General features: G+C 49.4%; 1 protein-coding gene across 2 annotated transcripts in view; it reads left to right on the top strand.

Annotated features, from left to right (window-relative positions):
• The first annotated feature begins 4,848 nt into the window (after positions 1-4,848).
• The window catches only part of PLPP1 (phospholipid phosphatase 1), a 133,029-nt gene continuing 117,318 nt past the window's right edge, over positions 4,849-20,559 (top strand). The window contains exon 1 of one of the 2 annotated variants that reach the window (XM_029066396.2): positions 4,849-4,972. In XM_029066396.2, coding sequence (XP_028922229.1) covers positions 4,915-4,972 — 58 coding nt within the window. In that variant the 5' untranslated portion in view covers positions 4,849-4,914. The remainder of the gene's footprint in view (positions 4,973-20,559) is intronic. The other variant, XM_029066405.2, reaches the window with a different exon arrangement.

The following is a 20,559-nucleotide window of genomic DNA, read 5'->3' as shown; positions in this document are numbered from 1 at the left end:
AACATTATTATTACAGTCGAGCGGACGAGAACCGTGCTGAGGGGAGGGGACGGGAGAGGAGGAGGAGCAGAGGGAAAGCGGGGAGAAGAGGGTACACTGCTCTGCACACAGTAAGCACTCACTAAATATGACTGACCGCTGAACCGATCAACGTTTTTGTCTTTGTCCTTTTAATCAATCAATCGCTTATATTTACTGAACCCTTACTGTGGGCAGAACACTGAACTAAGCGTGTGAGAGAGGGCAATACAGCAGACACGTTCCCTGCTCGCCACCAGAAGCCGCGTGGTCTAGTGAATAGAGCCTGGGAGTCAGAAAGACCTGGGTGCTGATCTCGGCCCTGCCACTTGTCTGCTGTGGGACTCTGGGCAAGTGACTTCCCTTCTCTGGGCCTCAATTACCTCACCTGAAAGACTGTGAGCCCCACTCATTCAATCATTCATCCAGTCGTATTTATTGAGCGCATAGTATGTGCAGAGCACTGTACTAAGCGCTTGGGAGAGTACAGCACAACACTAAACAGACACACTGCTTGCCCACAACGAGTTTACAGTGTGGGACGTGAACTTTGTCCAACCTGATTAGCTCGTGATGATGACGACGGTATTTGTTAAGCGTTCATTATGTGCCGAGCACTTGTCTGTCAACCTCAGCGCATAGCACAGTGCCTGGAATATAGTAAGCACTTAAATACAAACAAGAAATAAAAAAGCTAAGTGTCTAGAGGGGGATACAGACTTTAATATAAATAAATAAATTACGAATGTGTACATAAGTGCTGTGGGGGTTAAGGACATCTTAGTATTTGGACTCAACTCTCCTCATGTAACCGTCACCAGTTCCCACACTCCCTTTTTGTTTTTAGATTGTGAACCTCCCAAGAGACGGTGACCATGCCTGATACCATGATTATTATAAAGACGCAGCGTGGCTCAGTGGAAAGAGCCCGGGCTTGGGAGTCACAGGTCACGGGTTCTAATCCCGGCTCTGCCGCTTGTCAGCTGGGTGACTTTGGGCAAAGTCACTTCACTTCTCTGTGCCTCAGTTCCCTCATCTGCCAAATGGGGATTAAAACTGTGAGCCCTACGTAGGACAACCTGATTACCTTATTTCCCCCCAGCACTTTGAACAGTGCTTTGCGCATAGTAAGCGCTTAACGAACACCTTCATCATCATCACCTGTACATTCTTTCCCAGCACTTAGAACAGTGGTCTGCACACAGTAAGTGTTTAACAAGCTCTTAGTACGGTGTTTTGCACACAGTAAGCGCTCAATAAATACAATAATTAATAATAATAAAATAAATACTATTACTACTACTGCTTATTGTGTGCTGAATACTGTATGAAGTGCTTGGAAGAGCACGATAAAATCGGTAGGCGCGGTTTTTCCCTCAAAGAACATACAGTCTAGAGGGAAGGACAGACATTAGAGAAGCAGCGTGGCTCAGTGGAAAGAGCACGGGCTTTGGAGTCAGAGGTCATGGGTTCAAATCCCGGCTCGGCCATTTGTCAGCTGTGTGACTTTGGGCAAGTCACTTAACTTCTCGGTGCCTAAGTTACCTCCTCTGTAAAATGGGGATTAAGACTGTGAGCCCCTCGTGGGGCAACCTGATTCCCTTGTGTCTACCCCAGCGCTTAGAACAGTGCTCGGCACATAGTAAGCGCTTAACAAATACCACATACCAACATTACATTAAAATAAATTACAGGGGGGAAGCAACAGAGTAAAAGCATAAGTGCTGAGGGGATGGGGACAGGGCGAGCATCAAAGCGCTTAGGGGATAAAGAACTCCCATACATCAACAGTACAAAAGAGAGGGAGAATAGGGTAAGAGGAGGTGAGCGGGAAGGCTTCCTGGAGGAAATAGTGGTTGGAAGATGAGCAGAGTGACCTCAAATGCGTGTCCTATTTGGTGGGGTCACAGACCTTAACCTATCATACCTGAGCAATGCCCACCTGAAGAGCAACAGGCTAGAATCAATGCACCACAACATTTTCACGGACAAAATATCCAAGTCTGCAACAGCTGCTCTTTCGGTGCCCTTCACTCTGATCCCAGTCCCGCCGCTTGCCTGCTGGGTGACCTAGGGCGAGTTGCTTAACTTCTCTGTGTTTCCTCAACTGAAAAATGGGGATTCAATACCCGTTCTCCCTCTTACGTAGACTGAGCCCCATGTGGGGCGGGGGCTGTGTCCAACCTGATTGTCTTGTATCTACCCCTGCGTTTAGAACGGTGCTTGATGCGTAGTAAGTACTTAACAAGTAAAACAAGAAGAAGTACAACCTTCGTCTGCTAGTTATCGTCTTAAGCGCTTAGTACGCCAAGAGAGACGATCCCTGCCCAACAACGGGTTCACAGTCTAAAACAGGGGGACAGACAGCGAAAGAAATCAAGTAGCCAGGCATCAATGCCTTCAAATTAGATAATAATAATAATAATAATGTTGGCATTTGTTAAGCGCTTACTATGTGCAGAGCACTGTTCTAAGCACTGGGGGAGATACAGGGTCATCGGGTTGTCCCCCGTGAGGCTCACAGTCTTCATCCCCATTTTACCGATGAGGTCACTGAGGCCCAGAGAAGTGAAGTGACTCGCCCACAGTCACACAGCTGACAAGTGGCAGAGCCGGGATTCGAACCCATGACCTCGGACTCCCAAGCCCGGGTTCTTTCCACCGAGCTACGCTCTCCTCATAGATATATATATATATATATACACACATCATTAATAAAAGAAATAGAATAATAAATAATATATTCGAGTGCTGTGGGGAGGGGAAGGGAGTAGAGCAGAAGGAGGGAGTGGGGGCGATGGGGACTGAGCCCTCCCTTTCCCTCTGCCTCTCCTCCCCTTCCCATCCCCCCTTCTCCCGCCCTCTGCCCTTCCCCCTTCCCCTCACCGCTGTGCATATTTGTATATATTATTTATTACTCTAAAATTTATTTTGTTAATGAGGGGCATATAGATCTGTGATTCTATTTATCTTGATGATACTGATGCCCGCCTACTTGTTCTGCCGTCCGTCTCCCCCGTTTAGACTGTGAGCCCGTCACTGGGCAGGGATGGCCTCTCTCTGTTGCTGAATTGTCCATTCCAAGCGCTTAGTACAGTGCTCTGCACCTAGTAAGCGCTCAATAAATACGATTGATTGAATGAATGAAATGAATGAATCTATGATTCTGTTTCTCTTGATGGTTTCGACGCCTTTCTACTTGTTTTGTTTAGTTGTCGGTCACCTCCGTTCAGACTGTGAGCTTGTTGTTGGGCAGGGATGGTCTCTATCTGTTGTCAAATTATCTTAGTTATCCATAATTATCCATAATTAGTTATCTTAATTATCCATTCCAAGCGCTTAGTACAGTGCTCTGCACACAGTGAGCGCTCAATGAATACCATTGAATGAATGAATACAACGGAATGAACGAGTAAATGAATGAACACGATGGAATGAATGAATGAATGAGTGAGTGAATGAATGAATACGATGGAATGAATGAATGAGTGAATGAGTGAACAAACGAGTGAATGAATGAATACGATGGAATGAATGAACAAACGAGTGAATGAATGAATACGATGGAATGAATGAGTGAATGAGTGAACAAACGAATGAATGAATGAATACGATGGACTGAATGAATGAGTGAGCGAACGAGTGAATGAATACGATGGAGTGAATGAATGACTATGATGGAATGAGTGAATGAATGAATACGACGGACTGAATGAATACGATGGACTGAATGAATGAGTGAGCGAACAAGGGAGTGAATACGATGGAGTGAATGAATGAATGAATGAATGAATGAATGAATGCCTGAATATGATGGACTGAATGAATGAGTGAGTGAAAGAGTGAGTGAAAGAGTGAATGAATGAATGAATGAAGACGGTGGAATGAATGAGTGAGTGAACGAACCAATGGATGAATGAATGAATGAATACGATGGACTCAACGAATAGTGACTGACTGACAGTGAATGAATGAATACGATGGAATGAATGAATGAGTGACTGGCTGACTGAATGAATACGATGGACCGACTGAATGAGTGAGTGAGTGGAGAAGAAAGCGGCCCCTCGCTCGCCTTCCCCTCTCCCCTCAGCCCGGCCCGACCTGCACCGAAACGTCAATCACCGGCGGAAGGGGGCGGGGCCGGCGAAGAATGACAGCCGGAGGGGGCGTGGCTGGGACGGGAGGCCTGGCTCCGATTGGCCCGCCGCGTCTAGCCACGCCCCCTCCCGCGAGGGGGCGCGGCGAAGAATGACAGCCGGAGGGGGCGTGGCCCGGGCGGAGAGCCGGGCTCCGATTGGCCGGTGGCGCTCGGCCCCGCCCCCTCCCCCCGCCGAGGAGGGGCGACGAAAGTGACCGTGGTAGGGGCGCGGCTAAGGCGGAGGGCGTGTCTCCGATTGGTCGGCGGTGCGTAGCCCCGCCCCCTTCCGAGAGCGGGGCGAAGAACGTGACGGCGGGAGGGGGCGTGGCCGGGGAGGAGAGCCGGGCTCCGATTGGCCGGCGGCGCTCGGCCCCGCCCCCTCCCCCGGGAGGGAGGGCGAAGAAAGTGACAGTTGTAGGGGCGCGGCCAAGCAGCGGAGCCCGTCCGCGATTGGCCGGCGGCGCCCGGCCCCGCCCCCCCGGGGCCCCGCCCCCTCGGCGCGCCTCCCGCTCCCTCCGTCCCCCGCCCGCCCGCCCTCCCGGCCGCCCGCCCGCCCAGCCTTAAAGCGCCAGGCGGAGCGGCCGCCCGCAGCTCGCGCCCCCGCAGCTCGCGCCCCCGACATCTCCCAGGAGCCGCGGCCGGAGCCGGCGCGGGGGAGAAGCCCCTCCCAGCCCAGCCCAGCCCAGCCCACCCCTTCCCATCCCATCCCATCCCCTCCCCTCCCCCTCCCGGCCCGGCCTCCGTCGGCCGCCAGCATGTTTGACAAGACGCGGCTCCCCTTCGTGGCCCTCGATGTGGTGTGTGTGCTGCTGGGTACGTATCCGCCCGGCCCGGCTCCCCTCCATCCTCCATCCTCCATCCTCCATCCTCCATCCTCCATCCCCCCCGCCCGGGCCGGGCCGGGCCGGGCCGCTCCCCCGCCCGCTCTCTGTCGCCGCCCTGCCGTCCTGCCGCTGCTACTGCTGCCGCCGCCCGCCCTACTGCGCCTGCGCGGCGCCGTCCCCCTGCCTCTCTGTGTGTGTGTGTGTGTGTGTGTGTGTGTGTGAGCGCTGAGAGGAGGGAGGGGCTGGAGGGAGGGCTTGTGTGTGGTGACGGAGGGGCTCTGCACCGTTTGTGTGTGTTTGTGTGTGTGATAGTGTGTGTGCATGGGGGGGAGCTGGGGGGGGTGTGTCTAAGGGGGGTGGGGGGCTGTGATTGTGTGTGTGTTTGCGTGCAACGGGTGTTGGGGGGTTAGAGTGTGTGACTCTGTGTGTGTGTGTGTGCAAGGGGGCTGGGGAGAGGGGGGTGTGTGTATGCATGGGAGGGTTGGGGAGGGGGGGTGTGATCGTGTGTGTGTGTGCAACGGGTGTTGGGGGGGTGTGATAGTGTGTGACTGTGGGGGGGGGGTACGTGTGCCAGGGGGCTGGGCGGGGGGTGTATGCATGGGAGGGTTGGGGAGGGGGTGTGTGTGATAGTGTGTGTATGTATGCATGGGGGGTTGAGGAGGGATGTCTGTGACTCTGTGTGTGTGTGTGTGTGTATGCAATGGGTGTTGGGGAGGGTGTGATAGTGTGTGACAGTGTGTGTGTATATGTGTGCAAGGGGGCTGAGGAGAGGGGTGTGTGTGTGTATGCATGGGAGGGTTGGGGAGGGGGAGTGTGTGATTGTGTGTGTGTGTGTGTGTGTGTATACATGGGGGGATTGGGCAGGGGTGTGTGTGACTGTGTGGGTCTATGCATGGGAGGGTTGGGGAGGGGTGTGTGTGATAGTGTGTGACTGTGTGTGTGTGTGTGTGAGACAGCCAGGCCCCCCTCCCTCGCCCAGCCCGGCTTCCCCCGGGAGCGTGTGTCCACTGCGGGGCAGGGGGGGCCCTGGGCCGGCTTGGAGCCCCTCGGCTGCCCCTTCTCATCCCCCGCCTCTGGTCCGTCCGTCCGTCCGTCCAGCCTCCCGCCCGCCCCTCCCGCCCTCACCCCAGTCCCTCTCCGAGGCACGAGGCCCGAGCCCTCCGCTCGACGCCCCTCAGAGAAACCGGCCAACTGACCCCGGGGCGGGCAGGGGACGGGCGGGCCGGGGGGCCGCCGGCGCAGCCCGCCGCCAACGAACTGGCAGAGGAGGATGTGCAGGCGGTTCCTGGCTAGGAGATGGCAGCGGGCGGGGGGCGGCTGGCCGAGCCGAGCCTCGGCTCGCCAAGAGGAGACGGCTGAGCCGTCGGGTTCTAGGGGCCGCAGGCCTGCCTCCTCTTCCTCCTCCTCCTCCTCTTTCTTCTCCTCCTCCTCCTCCTCCCGTCCGCAGCCCCTGCCACGGTGTAGTTTTCCATCCCTCCCTGACAGCTCGGAAGGCGCAGCGGGACGCTAGAATACCTTGGTTTCGGCTAGGGCCGGCCAGAGGGCCGCAGGCCCGGAGAGATGCTTCACCCTCGAATTCCTCCCGGGGCCCGCCCTTTCTCCTTCCCTCCCGGCCCAGACGGTCATCGGGACCGCCGTCACCCGCGTCCGGACCGGGGCCGGGGGAAGAAAGGATCCGGTGGGAGGCTGCGGAGGAATCCCATCTCCAGAAGACGGGCCTCGGTCGCAAGAAGACATTTGCAGTGGTAGAGAAAGGGAGAAGCGGGTCTGGGTGTCCGTAGCGGATCCACCCGAAGGGATGGAAATGGAAAGTGGGGACAGGATTAGCTCCGAAGGCAGGACGCTGCCCTTTGGATGGTCCTTAAGGTCGGAAACCTTGGGTAGTGGCCCTTGGCTATTTCAGGGACCCCATAGCTATTAGCTGTGTGTGTTTCTTAAAGAAAGCCCTTAAAAGCATCTGATCTTTTTACCCGAAAATATCTTCGCTTAAGTAAAAGAAGTAATTGTCTTTAGGCCTCCGGGATGTAAAACTGTAGAGAGCTATTTATAAAGAAATGGCTTTAAAATAGGGATCCGGCGTGCATTCAGAAAAGGGCCAATTTTGAAAGGTATATTTAAATCACACTTGATGAAATCCTTCAAACTTCATTCGTGTTTGGGTGAAGGAGCTGGAGCAGATGGAAAAGTAGCACCACTCTCTGACTGTCGTTAGGTTTTCCTATTAAACACTCTTTTTTTATATTTCTGTTGTGGGATGTCTTACTAATTAGAATTTTAGAGAGAATGAGTGTAACCGTAAGGGCTTCCGTGGGCAGGGCATTTTTTTGTGGTATTAGTCGACTGTATTTATTGAGCGCTGACTGTGTGCGAGCCCTGGGCTGAAGTGCTGGGGAGAGGGCAGTACGGCAACAAACGGACAGTCTCTTTGCCCACAAGGAGCTTACAGTCTAGAGGGGGAGACGGACGTGAAAATAAATAAATTACAGTTAAGGACGTAAGTGCTGTCGGGCTGGGGGGACGGGATGCAAAAAGGGAGTGAGTGTAGAGGAAAGGAGGGCTTAGTCAGGGAAGGCCTCTTGGAGGAGATGTGACTTCAATAAGGCTTTGAAGTGAGGGAGAATCATGGACGGTCAGCTGTGAGGACAGAGGTGGTTCCAGGACACGGGCGAGAGGTCGGGGGCGAGATAGCCGAGATCGAGGTACAGTCGGAAGATTAGTTAAGTGCTTACTATGTGCCAGGCACTGTACTAAAAGTATTGGGGTCGATTTCAGCTAATCAGGTTGGACAACGTCCCTTTCTCACATGGGCCTCACGGTCTTAGGCCATTGTACTGACCGCTTTGGAGACTACGGTAGAATGAGTAGACGTGATCCCTGCCCTCAAGGAACTTGCAGTCTAATATTAATAGGAATGATCGTGGCCTTCATTAGGCACCCTGAAATTAATGCTGCAGTAGGTGTAATATAAGTAGATGGGCAACAGTCCCCGGCTCACCTGGGGCTCATAGTCTAAAGGGGAAGGAGAATAAGTAATTAATCCCCGTTTTTATAGATGAGGAGAAGTTATAACTTGCCAAAGGTTGCACAGCAGACAAGTGGTAGAGCCAGGATTAGAACTAGAGCATTTAATCGATCGATCAGTGGTATTTATTGAGTACTTCCTTCTGTGTGCGGAGTATCGTACTGAGCACTTGGGAGAGTACAGAGTCACAGAGTCGGTAGACACGTTCCCTGCCCACAAGGAGTTTACAGTCTAATCCTAGTAAGTGCGGTATTTGTTGAGCGCTTTCTCTGTGCCAGGCACTCTAATAAGCGCTGGGGTGGTCACAGGTAAATCAGGTTGGACACAGTCCCTGTCCCACGTGGGGCGCAGGGTCTCGATCCCCATTTTCCAGATGAGGGAACTGAGGCCCAGAGAAGTGAAGTGACTTGAGCAAATTCACACAGCCGACCAGTGGCAGAGCTGGGATTAGAACCCATGACCTTGTGTCTCCCAGGCCCGGGCTCTACCCGCTAGACCGTGCTGCTTCTCTTCCCCCGGGTCTAGAGGGAGAGATAGACATTAATATTAATGAATACATTACTAAAATGTAGATGTGTTGCGGGGTGAATATCAAGTGCTTAAAGGGAAGAGCCAAGTGCATAGGTGGAAAAATGGCCACGAACTGGCTGGGGGAAGATCTCTGGGGGGAAGATGTGATTTGGAGGCTCTGTGTGTGAGACTTCGAAGGTAGGGAGGGCGTTCCAGGCCACAGGGTGGACGTGGACTAGGGATCGGAGGGGCGACAGACGAGATCGCGGTCGGGTGAGTAGGTGGGCCATAGATAAGCAGAGGGCACGGCCGGGACTCTAGGAGGAAAATCAGCCGAGTAAGGTAGGGGGGAGAGCTGATTGAGTGCTTTGAAGCCGACGTTAAGGACTTGCTGTTGGACGGGGGTTGGATGGGCAAACACTGGAGGTTCTTTGAAAAGTCGGGCCAGGCTGACGGAACAGTTTAGGGTAGGAAACGAATCCAGGCAGCAGAGTGAAATATGGACTGGAGCAGGGAGAGACAGGAGTCTGATGCAGTACTCGAGGCGGGATCGGCTAAGTGCTCAGATCGGCATAGTAGCAGTTAGGATGGATTGCGAAATGATGTTGTGAAGGTGACAGTCATTCCTTCATTCAGTCGTATTTACTGAGCGCTTACGGTGAGCACTGTACTAAGCGCTTGGAATGGACAATTTGGCAACAGATAGAGCCAATCCCTGCCCAATGATGGGCTCACAGTCTAATCGGGGAGACAGACAGACAGACAAAAACAAGACAGCCTAATCATGATAAATAGAATCAAGGGGATGGACACCTCATTAACAAAATAAATAGGTTATTAAAAATATATACAAATGAGCAAAGTGCTGAGGGGAAGGGAGAGGGGGAGGAACAGAGGGAAAGGGGGCTTAGCTGAGGGGAGGTGAAGGGGGAGGGAGCAGAGGGCAGAGGGGGAGCGGAGACAGAGCAGAGGGAGCAGGGGAAAAAGGGGAAGCTCAATCTGGGAAGGCCTCTTGGAGGAGGTGAGCTCTCAGTAGGGCTTTGAAGGGGGAGGAGAGTGGGTTGAATGAGAGAGATGAGTCAAGGATAATGCCAAGTTTACGGGCTTGTGAGACAGGGAGGTGAGTGGTGTTGTCGACGATGATGGCATTAGACCATGCTATTTCTAGTGGGTGTTGTAGCACAGGAGGTGAAAACTGTCATATCATTGGGGCTCAGAAAACCAGAGGGCAGACTTGGTGGGAGATTTTTATTCTCAAAGGTAACGTGAGCCCACATGCAGTATAACTTTTATAAGTCACAGGCTTTTGTGTCCTTTCCTTTTAACGATGTGAGGCAAGCACTCTGTGCCTTTAGAAGAGGCCGTCCCACTCATCTGTAGAGCTACAGTTCCATACGGAATTCCTCAGTAAAATAAGAGGCTCTGCATTTTAACTTTGAGTCCTCAAATTTTGTCAGGTCTTTTTTGCAATGAAACATATTAGAAAAAGGAACCTGTCGAAGCATTTCCCCCCGCTTGATTTATAAATGCCTCATTTCACTTTACCACCCTGTATGGTGTTTTTTTTAAGCACGGTTTGATCATTTTAAGCTGGTCACTGTGCAGCTCATAATGGGCTATCAAACACACAGCCTTCGAAGAGAAGTTCATGATATTTTTGCAGGGACTATCAAAATCCTGTGCTCAACCGCTGAAATGTAGTTATCAGTGTCGATGATACCTTTTCCTGTCTGTCTTGCTGCTGCTACCAGGGGTGTTTCATCAAGTTCATACTGGCGTTTCCCTCCTGGGACATCCCATTGCCTTGGGAGTGGGGGTGGAAAGTGACTTGAGGTCCAGTAAATTCTTGTTGAATTTCTTCCTTTAATTAGATTCCCGGGAGGTGTTCTGTAAGGGAGCCCGACTGCAATTCTGAGTCCTGCCGGTTTTCTCTGGTAATTTGTCGGGACATCTTGAACTAGGCAATAAACTGAAGAACTGAGCCTCAGATTAGACCTCTTTTACTGGAGAAGAAACCTCTCAGAGAATGTCCCTGACACATTTTAAGGTCATCATGAGCTGGAAGGGGCTAAACGTTTTCCATTTTCAACGTGATCACATTTTGAATATCCAAATATTCACGGGTCTGTCTCAAATATTCACACATTTCAGTGTCTGACTCATTCATTCATTCAGTAGTATTTATTGAGCACTTACTATGTGCAGAGCACTGTACTAAGCGCTTGGGCTGTACAATTCGGCAACAGATAGAGACAATCCCTGCCCAGTGACGGGCTCACAGTCTCCCCACCTAGGCTGTAAGCTCCTTGTGGACAGGCGATCACGTCGGACAAGTCTCTTGTATTGTGCAGGGCTCTGCACACAGGAAGCCTTCAGTCAATACCACTGAATGATTGATCGTGCGAACCGTCCTGAGCGGGTTGCTCTCAGCCACTTGCCCCCAAAGCAGGATCAGGGATGTGATCTCCCCTGAAACAATCCACTGGGAATTTGTTGCATTTTCCCTGTTACTCCTGTGCTCCCGCTCCAAATTCATTTATTCAGTGACCCTTTCAGTCGTTTTACCGTTCATATTATCTTTGCTGCTGTTTGCAACGGTTAAGGCCAATCATTTACTGAGCGCCTCCAAAAGGCAGAGAACAACTGGCTTAGAAAATAGAGGAAAAAAGTATTTGGCGGTAAGCTCCTTGAGGGCAGGAATTGTGTCTGTCCACTCTCTCTTGTGTGGTACTTTCTCAGATGCTTAACACAGTGCTCTGCGTAAAGTAGGGGCTCAGTAAAGATGATTGGTTGATTGATTGATTGATGTGGTCTTTGTCATTGAAGAGTTTAGAGTCAAATATCAGGTCCTCCACAGATTGGTGATGGGTTGATTGACTGACAAGGACAAGAGAGGGACAATAGTCCTCTCAAACCACTAGTGCTAAGAGCAAGGAATATGGCTGTGTTCTGTTGTACTCTTCCCCAGTGCTTAGAACAGAGTTTTTGCACACAGGAAGCGCTCAATAAATACGATTGAACGAATCTTATCCGAGGTGGAATTATTTGGGGTGGGGGAGGGAGGAGAGAGCGATACAGTGGTATCTTCCCCTCCCAACGCCCACCCCGTACTATAACATGACCAGTACACCCGTGCGATAGCCTCCATCAAGAATAATTCCGAGGTAGTACACCGGATTGTGCTGAATCCAGACATGGGTTGTTGGAGTAATGTTCCTTATTTCTATCCAAATCAGGTAGTGTAAACACACATTCTGGTAAAAATGAGTGTACTCTGAATTTCCGAATTTCCAAAGAGCTTTCATGTCCAATATTTTATTTATCCTCACAGCATTCTTGAGAGGCTAGGGTAGCCACATGCTGTTTCTCCCCATTTTTATAGATGAGAAGAAACTGAGGCAGAGAGAGAAGTCAAGTAAATTGCCCAGTATCTTGACCTGGTCAGGGCGGAGATAGGACTAGAATCCAGATCTTTTGACTTCCAGACCTAAGTTGTTTCCACCGGGCCACCCTGCAGGGCAAAAGCCAGCTGCTGCCACTCTCTTCATCTCTCCCTCTTCCTTCCTCCCTCCCCCCACAAAATGGGGTTCCCCCACAAAAGTCACCCACAAATGTCTGAATGCCTTCCGGCGTGGTCCCCTTCAGGATGCAAGTGGAGATATGTTTGCTTGAGAATTCTGGGTTTTCTTTGACAGAGCATATGCCTCAAATGATAGATGTGGGACGATTTGGTTGATTGTAAACAAGCACTCTACTGTATTAACTCTTTTTTGCCCTTTTGAGTGCTCCAACACCTCAATCCCACTCAGAAACCCATGCGGATAGATAAGCTTCATCCCGAAATTTGGACTGAAGATATCAGCCTTCATTTTTTCACCTTCTAAGTGAAGGTTCAGAGAAAAATAGTCAGTTCACCCATTTGTATCTCCAGTACCCGCTCTCTCTCCAGTTTAGACTGGGACGCCGATGAGGGACAGGGAGTGGGTCTGACCGGTTTTGCCTGACCTTGGGCAAGTCGCTTAACTTCTCTGTCTGCTTCCCTATCTGTAAAATGGTGATTCAATACCTGTTCTCCCTCCTACTTAGTCTGTGAGCCCCATGTGGGATTATCTTGTATCTAGCCCATCACTCAGTACAGAACTTGGCAAATGCTATCATCATCATCATCATTATTATTATTAATAAAACACCGACAACGCCTCGATTACCGCATCAACCTCCTCGCTGACCTTCCTGCCTCGGTCTCTCCCCATTCCAGTCCATACTTGGCTCTGCTGCCCGGATCATCTTTCTAACACAATGTTCAGGACACGTTTCCCCATTCCTCAAGAACCTCCAGTCATTGCCCATCCACCTTCACATCAAACAGAATCTCCTTACCATCGGCTTTAAAGCATTCAGTCCCCTTGCCCCCTCCTATCTTACCTTGCTACTTTCCTGCTGCCACCCAACGCGCACGCTTCACTTCTCTAATGCCAACCTACTCACTGTACCTCATTTTTATCCGTCTCGCCGCCGACCTCTCGTCTGCACCCCGCCTCTGGCCCGGAACGCCCTCCCTCCTCCGATCCGGAGATAATTACTCTCCCCCCGGGTTCAAAGCCTCATCGAAGACCCATTACCTCCAAGATGACTTCCCCGGCAAGGCTCTCACTTCCTCTTCTCCCGTTCCCTTCTGCGTCACCCTTACACTTGGATTTTCACCCTTTATTCACCCCTCCCGTGGCCCTGCAGCGCTTATGCCCATATCCATAATTTATTTATATTAACGTCCGCCTCCCCCTCTAGACTGTAAGTTCATTGTGGGCAGGGGAAGTTTCTACCAACTCTGTTGTATGGTACTCTCCCAAGCACTTAGTTCAGTGCTCTGCACAAAGTAAGCGCTCACTAAAAATGATTGAGTGATTTGACCTAACGGCAGAAGCAAAGGTCAGTGGAGTACAGCGGCAAGAGGAGCGGAATTTCCGGCTCCTTGCGGCTGGGAGTCCACAGCTACTACCGTGGCCGTCGCGCAGATGCCGTCACAGGGAGCCTGAGGGGGCGGTGGATTTTTCCCCTGCCTCGGGCAGCCGGTATCGGAAGCCAAGGCCCGGGTGTGAGCAGGGTGTCCCTTCTGGATGTAGAGAACTAGAGGGCCACTCAGAAAATAATCGCTCAAACAGGAAAGGGCTGCAGGGAGGCAAGGCAGAAGTCACTTCAAAAAGACGACTCCCTTAGGTCGAGTCACATTTTTTTCACGGCCAAAATCCAGTTAGTATGCTAGATATTGAGCAAAACCCTCTCGCGTATTTGTAGCCTTAGATCTGTTTGCTTTGGTGCCTGGGCGGGGAAGGAGGACCAAACCCCGAGTGGAAAGTACCTGCTTTTCAAGGGATTCCAAAGGAGGAGTTAGAAACAGATGCTTTTGCTCTCTCAGCCTCTGGTGTGATACGACCCTGAATAGTATCCTTTCAGTCGCTTGTGGAAAGAGCACGGGCCTGCGAGTTAGAAGGACCTGGGTTCCAGTGGCTTGCTGTGTGACCTTGGACAAGTCCCTTAACTTCTCTGGGCCTCAGTTTTCTCAGCTGTAAAACGGGGATACCTGTTCTCCCTCTTACACAGACTGTGAACCCCATGTGGGACCAGGACTTTGTCCTACCTAATTAGCTTATACCTCAGCACTTAAAACAGTGCTTGTCAAGTAGTAAGTGGTGAATAAATACCCTAGGGGAAAGAAAATGGATTTAATAGCCTCAGGGAAACCCTGAGAGCTACCCACTTATGGTGGATTTCCCCGTATCCAATGGACGACAACTCTCCTCATCTTCCCAACTCTCCTAAAATCCCATCTCCCGCAGAAAGCTGTCCTTGATTCATTCAAAACAGTCCAGTCAAATGACCCCATCAGACACCCATAGCACTCTTCTCCCCTCCCCCCCCCCCAATTATTTCTCCAGTATGTAACATTAATAATGACTGTGATATTCGTTAAGGACATTTAATATGCCCCAAGCACCGGAGTAAACCCAAGATAACCAGGTCGGACACAGTCCCTGCCATACGGTGCTCGCATTCCAATAGGGAGGGAGAACAGGTATTGAATCCCCATTTTAAAGGAAACTGAGGCCCAGAAAAGTTGAGTGACTTGCCCAAGGTCACACAATCGGCAAGTGGCAAGTGGCGTAGCCGGGATTAGAATTCAGGTCTCCTTACTCCAGTACTTGTAATGTGTTTTTGTCTGCCTTTCTCTTCCATTATATTTCTGCTCCTTGAAGGCAGAAAGCTGCCTTGCTTTTTTTCCTACTCTCTTAACCACTAGTAGAGAACTTTGTAGTCAGGAAATACCATTGATCAATTTAGTCTTTTTTTCGGCTGCTCAGTTTTCGAAAAAAAGAAAAGAAAAGGAAAAAAATCGCATTAAAATTATGGATATATACATAAATGCTGTGCATCTTAGGATAGGGTGAATATCGGGTACTTAAAAGGTACAGATCCACGTGCAAGGGTGAAGGGAGTGGGAGTAGGGAGAAGCAGCTTGGCCCAGTGCAAAGAGCCCCGACCTGGGAGTCAGAGGACCTGGGTTCTAATAATAATAATAATAATAATGTTGGTATTTGTTAAGCGCTTACTATGTGCAGAGCACTGTTCTAAACGCTGGGGTAGACACAGGGGAATCAGGTTGTCCCACGTGGGGCTCACAGTCTTAATCCCCATTTTACAGATGAGGGAACTGAGGCACAGAGAAGTTAAGTGACTTGCCCACAGTCACACAGCTGACAAGTGGCAGAGCTGGGATTCAAACTCATGAGCCCTGACTCCAAGGCCCGTGCTCTAATTCCAGCTCCACCATCTGTCTGCTGCGTGATCTTGGGAAGATCACTTTTAACTTCTCCGTGCTCCGTTTCCTTATCTGGCAGATGGGGATTAAGACTGTGCACCTCATGTGGAACAGAGACTGTGTCCAAGCTGATTAATTTCCGTCTTCCCCGGTGCTCTGCATGGTGCATTGTAGCGCTTACCAACTAGCATTAAAAAAAAAAATGAGTGTTAAGTTGGGGAAAGCCTCTTGGAGGACATGTGATTTTCATAAGGTTTTGAAGGTGGGAAGAGTAGTGGTCTGCCGTATATGAATGGGGAGGGAATGCCAAGCCAGAAGGAGGAGATGGAGAAGGGGTTGGTAGGAAGATGGATGAGCTGGAGGTACAGTAAGTAGTGTGACGTTAGAGGAGTGAAGTGAGCGGACTGGCCTGTAGTAGGAAATCTGAGAGGTAAAGGTAGGAGGGGACAAGCTGATTGAGTGCTTTAAAGTGATTGGTGAGGAGTTTCTGTTTGATGTGGAGGTGGATGGGCAACCACTGGAGGTTCTTGAGGACTGGAGAAACACGGCCCGAACGTTTTTGTAGAAAAATGGCCTTAGAATGTAGAAGCAGCATGACGTAGTGGATGGAGCCCGGACCCAGAAATGAGAAGGACCAGCATTCTAATCCCAGCTCCGCCACTTGTCTGCTGTGTGACCTTGGGCAAGTCACTTCACTTCTCTGGGCCTCAGTTCTCTCATCTGTAAAATGGGGAATGAAGACAGTGAGCCCCATGTGGGACAGGGACTTCGCCAGCCTGATTAGCTCAAATCTACCCTAGCGCTTAGAACAGTGCTTGTCACATAGTAAGCGCCTAACAAATACCATTATTAATTAATAAGCTAGTACTTTTGCAGCCCCATTCCACTCACTAGACTGACCCTTCGGTACCTCTGAGACTCTGCAAGATGTCAAGTAGACCGACTATCTGTTGTCTTCTCTTGTCAGTGGCGGTTGGTCCAACCTGGGGCAGAAAGTCACCGTCCACCTCATCTCTGGGCATCTGGAGATATTCACGGTCCGTCTTAAGGACGGAGATGGAGGCCACCCAGCTTAAATACTTGATGTGAAATTGACCTCATTTAAGTAGATTACCTTAATTATCCACTTTTTAGCACAGAGTAAACATTGAATAAATAGTCTAAACTGTAGTAATTATGCTAACCTACTCAAGACTCTTCACTCTGGCTCATTCTAGCAGTATCTTTAGTGCGGCAAGTTTTTAATAAGGAGAAGAATCAGTCCACCGGTGGTATTGAGCGCTTACTGTGTGCAGAGCACTGTACTAAGTGCTTGAGAGGGTTCAGTACAACAGAGTTGGTAGGCAGGTACCCTGAAGGCTTGTCCTTTCTGTTTTCTTCCTCTTCCTAGGTGTTACGGTCTAGAAAAGAGAACAGAAAATAGCTGGTGTCCAATTGGGACAGTAAGTTGCAGGGAACCTATATTTTGCTTCCTTGAAGTGTGCACATTTTCATCAACAAATAATTAGCCAAAAGAAAAAGCAGAGATTCAGAAAGAGCCTCTTCTGAAATGTGGCTCTAAATTATTTCACATAATGGAGCTTTCAGTGAGTTTATCTTGCCAGATGAGACCATGGAAACTTTCAAAGGACTGAAGTTCCCCCCCGCCCCCTCCTCTCTGGATTTTAAGAAATGCATTCTCCCTTTAAAGTCCAATTTGAATTATGTACTTTCATGGAACACATTGACAGGCTAAGATTTGTATTATTTAATCCCTTCCCTTTTCAGTCTCCCTTGGCAAGAAGCCCGTCGTACTTTTTCCTGACTTCTACCCAATCTAGAGAACTGCTGATGGTCTGGGAAGAAAAATAGGAGTTAAAAGTTTCCTTTTTTCTTTTTTATTATTGAAAAGAGAGGTGGTAACAGGCGTAACTCCCAGATTTTACTTCTTTGGAGTCACAAACCAGTAGTCGCATGTCAACTCTTATTGAAGTGGACTTGCAACTTTCATAGAGTTGCCTTATTGCTCACTGTAATTTACGTAGCATTGACCGACATCTTAAGAGGGAAATTTTTACAGTCGGGAGTAATATTGCAGTTTCTGCGGTAGTTAGAATTTTCAGACTGACTCTCGTTATGACCTCCTGTTCTGTCTCCTTGAGTGCTTGGGGCAAAAAAACAAAACCTTCTAGGTGAAGCATTATGACTTCAGGCGACTAAACCAGAGTAGGTTCAAGCATGATGGCAAGCGTTTGAGATACAGGCATCAAATTTGTAAAAATAATTTTCCAACGTGCATGCATAAATCCCCTAAAAAATTATGTACACTTTTCTAGAGGTCCTAAAGAACAAGAGTAAGTTATATTTGTGATAATGCATAATGAATTAAATGTAAAAAGGGCTATTTTAGGTCTCTATTAAGGTGATGAATATCTAGCTGGGAAGAGGAGTTCTCTACCCCCATTAAAACGTAAGCCCTTGGAGAGCAGGAAGTGAGTGTGACGCCTTTCGCACTCTCCTGAGCACTTAGCTCAGTGCTCAATAAATAGTATTGATTGATAGATCAACATGGCAACTAGTTAAGTCCCCATAGGGCACAGCGCCAATAAATGCCCCCCCCCCCCTTTTTTGTTTCACATTTTCTCTTCTTTTCCTTTACTGGGAGCTGTTTCAAACGTTTAAAGGCTTGTCTTCGCTTATCATGGGAACTTCTCACATTTGTCCTTTCATTGTTCCGTTGCTGTGAACTTGGAGAGAACATTGTTTCAAAGTGCGGATTTATGTTCCCTATCCCAAGAATTTGAAAACGGGCATCTGGGCAGGCGCTTCTGGTGCTTCCGTCCATCCTCTAAGTGATGGTTTAGATGGTATGGATGACATCGTCTGCCTTTTCGGCCGTACCCTTATAACCAGAGAAAATTTAATTGTTCGTGCCATTATCTTTGCATGAGAAGGGAAACTAACGCTTAAAGTTGGGATCAGTTATGGATGATTTAGGTTAAAGTTGTTAAGTGGAGAATCGGGGGGGATCTGCGAAAATTTAAAACGTGTTTATGCCATATAACCTGCATTACTAAATTCACGCCTGAGAATTAGGCAGCAAGAAAGGCAGCAAACAAGCAGTTAAACATTGCTTCTTCCTCCTCTCCCCCACCCGCCCTGTTCTATTTCTTGATCTAAATCCCCCTCATCTGGCTTAGGCCGAGAAAAGGTCGGAGAGGCCCCCTGGGGAGGTAGTTCTTAAATTCATTTTTTCTTTCTCCTTTATTCGACGACCAAGCACCTCCACGACTAAACATCTTTGAATTGTCAGTATGTGGTACGTATGAAGTGAGTCTCATTCACAAATACTGTTCAGATTGGATCCAGGCAACAGGAGAGCAATAATCGGGTTGCCCATTTCTCTCTCTGTGCCCCACCCAGGAAAGGGTACTTCGGGGGAATCCTGGTTGTGCCATCCCTGGCTTCCTGACTCAGGTGGCACATCAATCATTCATTCAGTCATATTTATGGAGCGCTTACTGTGGGCAGAGCACTGTACTAAGCACTTGGGAGAGTACAATAGAACAATAAACAGACACATTCCCTGCCCACAAGGAGCTTACAGTTTACAGTCAAGCAAGCATACTCATCGAGCACTTACCGTGTGTAGAGCACACACAGAGGGTGGGGTTTTATGTCATAGCCCTGTTGACCAGGGCCCCGGGTGATGATGAAATTTAATTCCCCAGAAATGTAATCTCCCAGCTGCAGCACAAGGACCGACAGGGCAGTCATTCAGGTGCATTTATTGAGCACCTACTGTGGGCAGAGCACTGTACTAAGCACTTGGGAGAGTACAATAGAGAAGCAGCATGACTCAGTGGAAAGAGCCCAGGCTTGGGAGTCAGAGGTCATGGGTTCGAATCCCGGCTCTGCCACTTGTCAGCTGTGTGACTGTGGGCAAGTCACTTAACTTCTCTGTGCCTCATTTACCTCATCTGTAAAATGGGGATTAACTGTGAGCCTCATGGCGGCCAACCTGATTACCCTGTATCTCCCCCAGCGCTTAGAACGGTGCTCTGCACATAGTAAGCGCTTAACAAATACCAACATTATTATTATTATTATTACAATATAACAATAAGTTTACAGTCTAGAGGTGTCCTTGGCACATAGTAAGCGTTTAACAAGTACCATCATCATTATTATTATTATAATCATGATACTTGGGATGTTTAAGTGCTTACTACATGGTAGGCACTGGGGTAGATATGCGATCATCAGGTCCCACAGGAGGCTAACAGTTCAAGTAGGAGGGAGAAGAGGTATTGAATCCACATTTTGCAGATGAGGAAACTGAGGCCCAGGGAAAGGAAGTGACTTTCTCAAGGACACACCAGAGGTAAGTGGCAGAGCCGGCTTTAGAACCCAGGTCCTCTGACTCTCGTGCCTGATATTTTTTTTTCCCACTAGGCTCCGCTGCTTCTTTAGTGGCTAGGGCACGTGACTGTCTGTCGCTGATGAGGTATTCTCTGAGAATATCTCTGAGATATTCTGTTCGGTGGCCATAAGTTCCACTTTTTCCCCCACCAGCCTTCTCTCCCCATTACAGACCTCTGGCAACGGGGTCGGGGATGGGGAACTGGATGAGAAAGACTGATTGGCTCATGGCCCACTACCATCATTAGTGGAGAAAAAGAGTGGTCTAGTGGTTAGAGCACAGGCCTGGGAGTCCGAAGGGCCTGGGTTCTAATCCCGGCTCCGCCGCTTGTCTGCCGTGTGACGTGGGTCAAGTCACTTCACTTCTCTGGACCCGAGTTACCTCATCTGGAAAACGGAGATGAAGAGTGTGAGCCCCACGTGGGACAGGGACTGCATCCAACCTGATTAACTCGTATCTATCCCAGGGCTTAGTACAGTGTCTGGCACATACTAAGTGCTTAACAAATACTATAAAAAAAAAAACCCAGAACACCAACAACTCAAACCCTGGTCCTGTTGGCAGTAGGCCGTATTTTTCCTCTATTCACCACTGGGGTCTGAGGAACTCTCCCAAATGGCCGAGGGGGCAGATACCGTATTTTCATGGATAAAGGTTTGTGTGGAAGAGAAACGTTAATTCACCGTTACTTTTGGGGTAACTAATTTTCTGTTTAGTCCTCTTCAGCTTTACACCATTTTCATGGAACTAATTAAAGAGTGCTAACCAGGGAATAGCGATACCTCTAAAATGAGATCTTTTGAGTCTTTTATAAAACCCACAGTC

This window comes from Ornithorhynchus anatinus, chromosome 1, assembly GCF_004115215.2.
Source record: "Ornithorhynchus anatinus isolate Pmale09 chromosome 1, mOrnAna1.pri.v4, whole genome shotgun sequence".
NCBI lineage: Eukaryota > Metazoa > Chordata > Mammalia > Monotremata > Ornithorhynchidae > Ornithorhynchus > Ornithorhynchus anatinus.
This window is presented reverse-complemented; position numbering and strand designations above follow the sequence as displayed.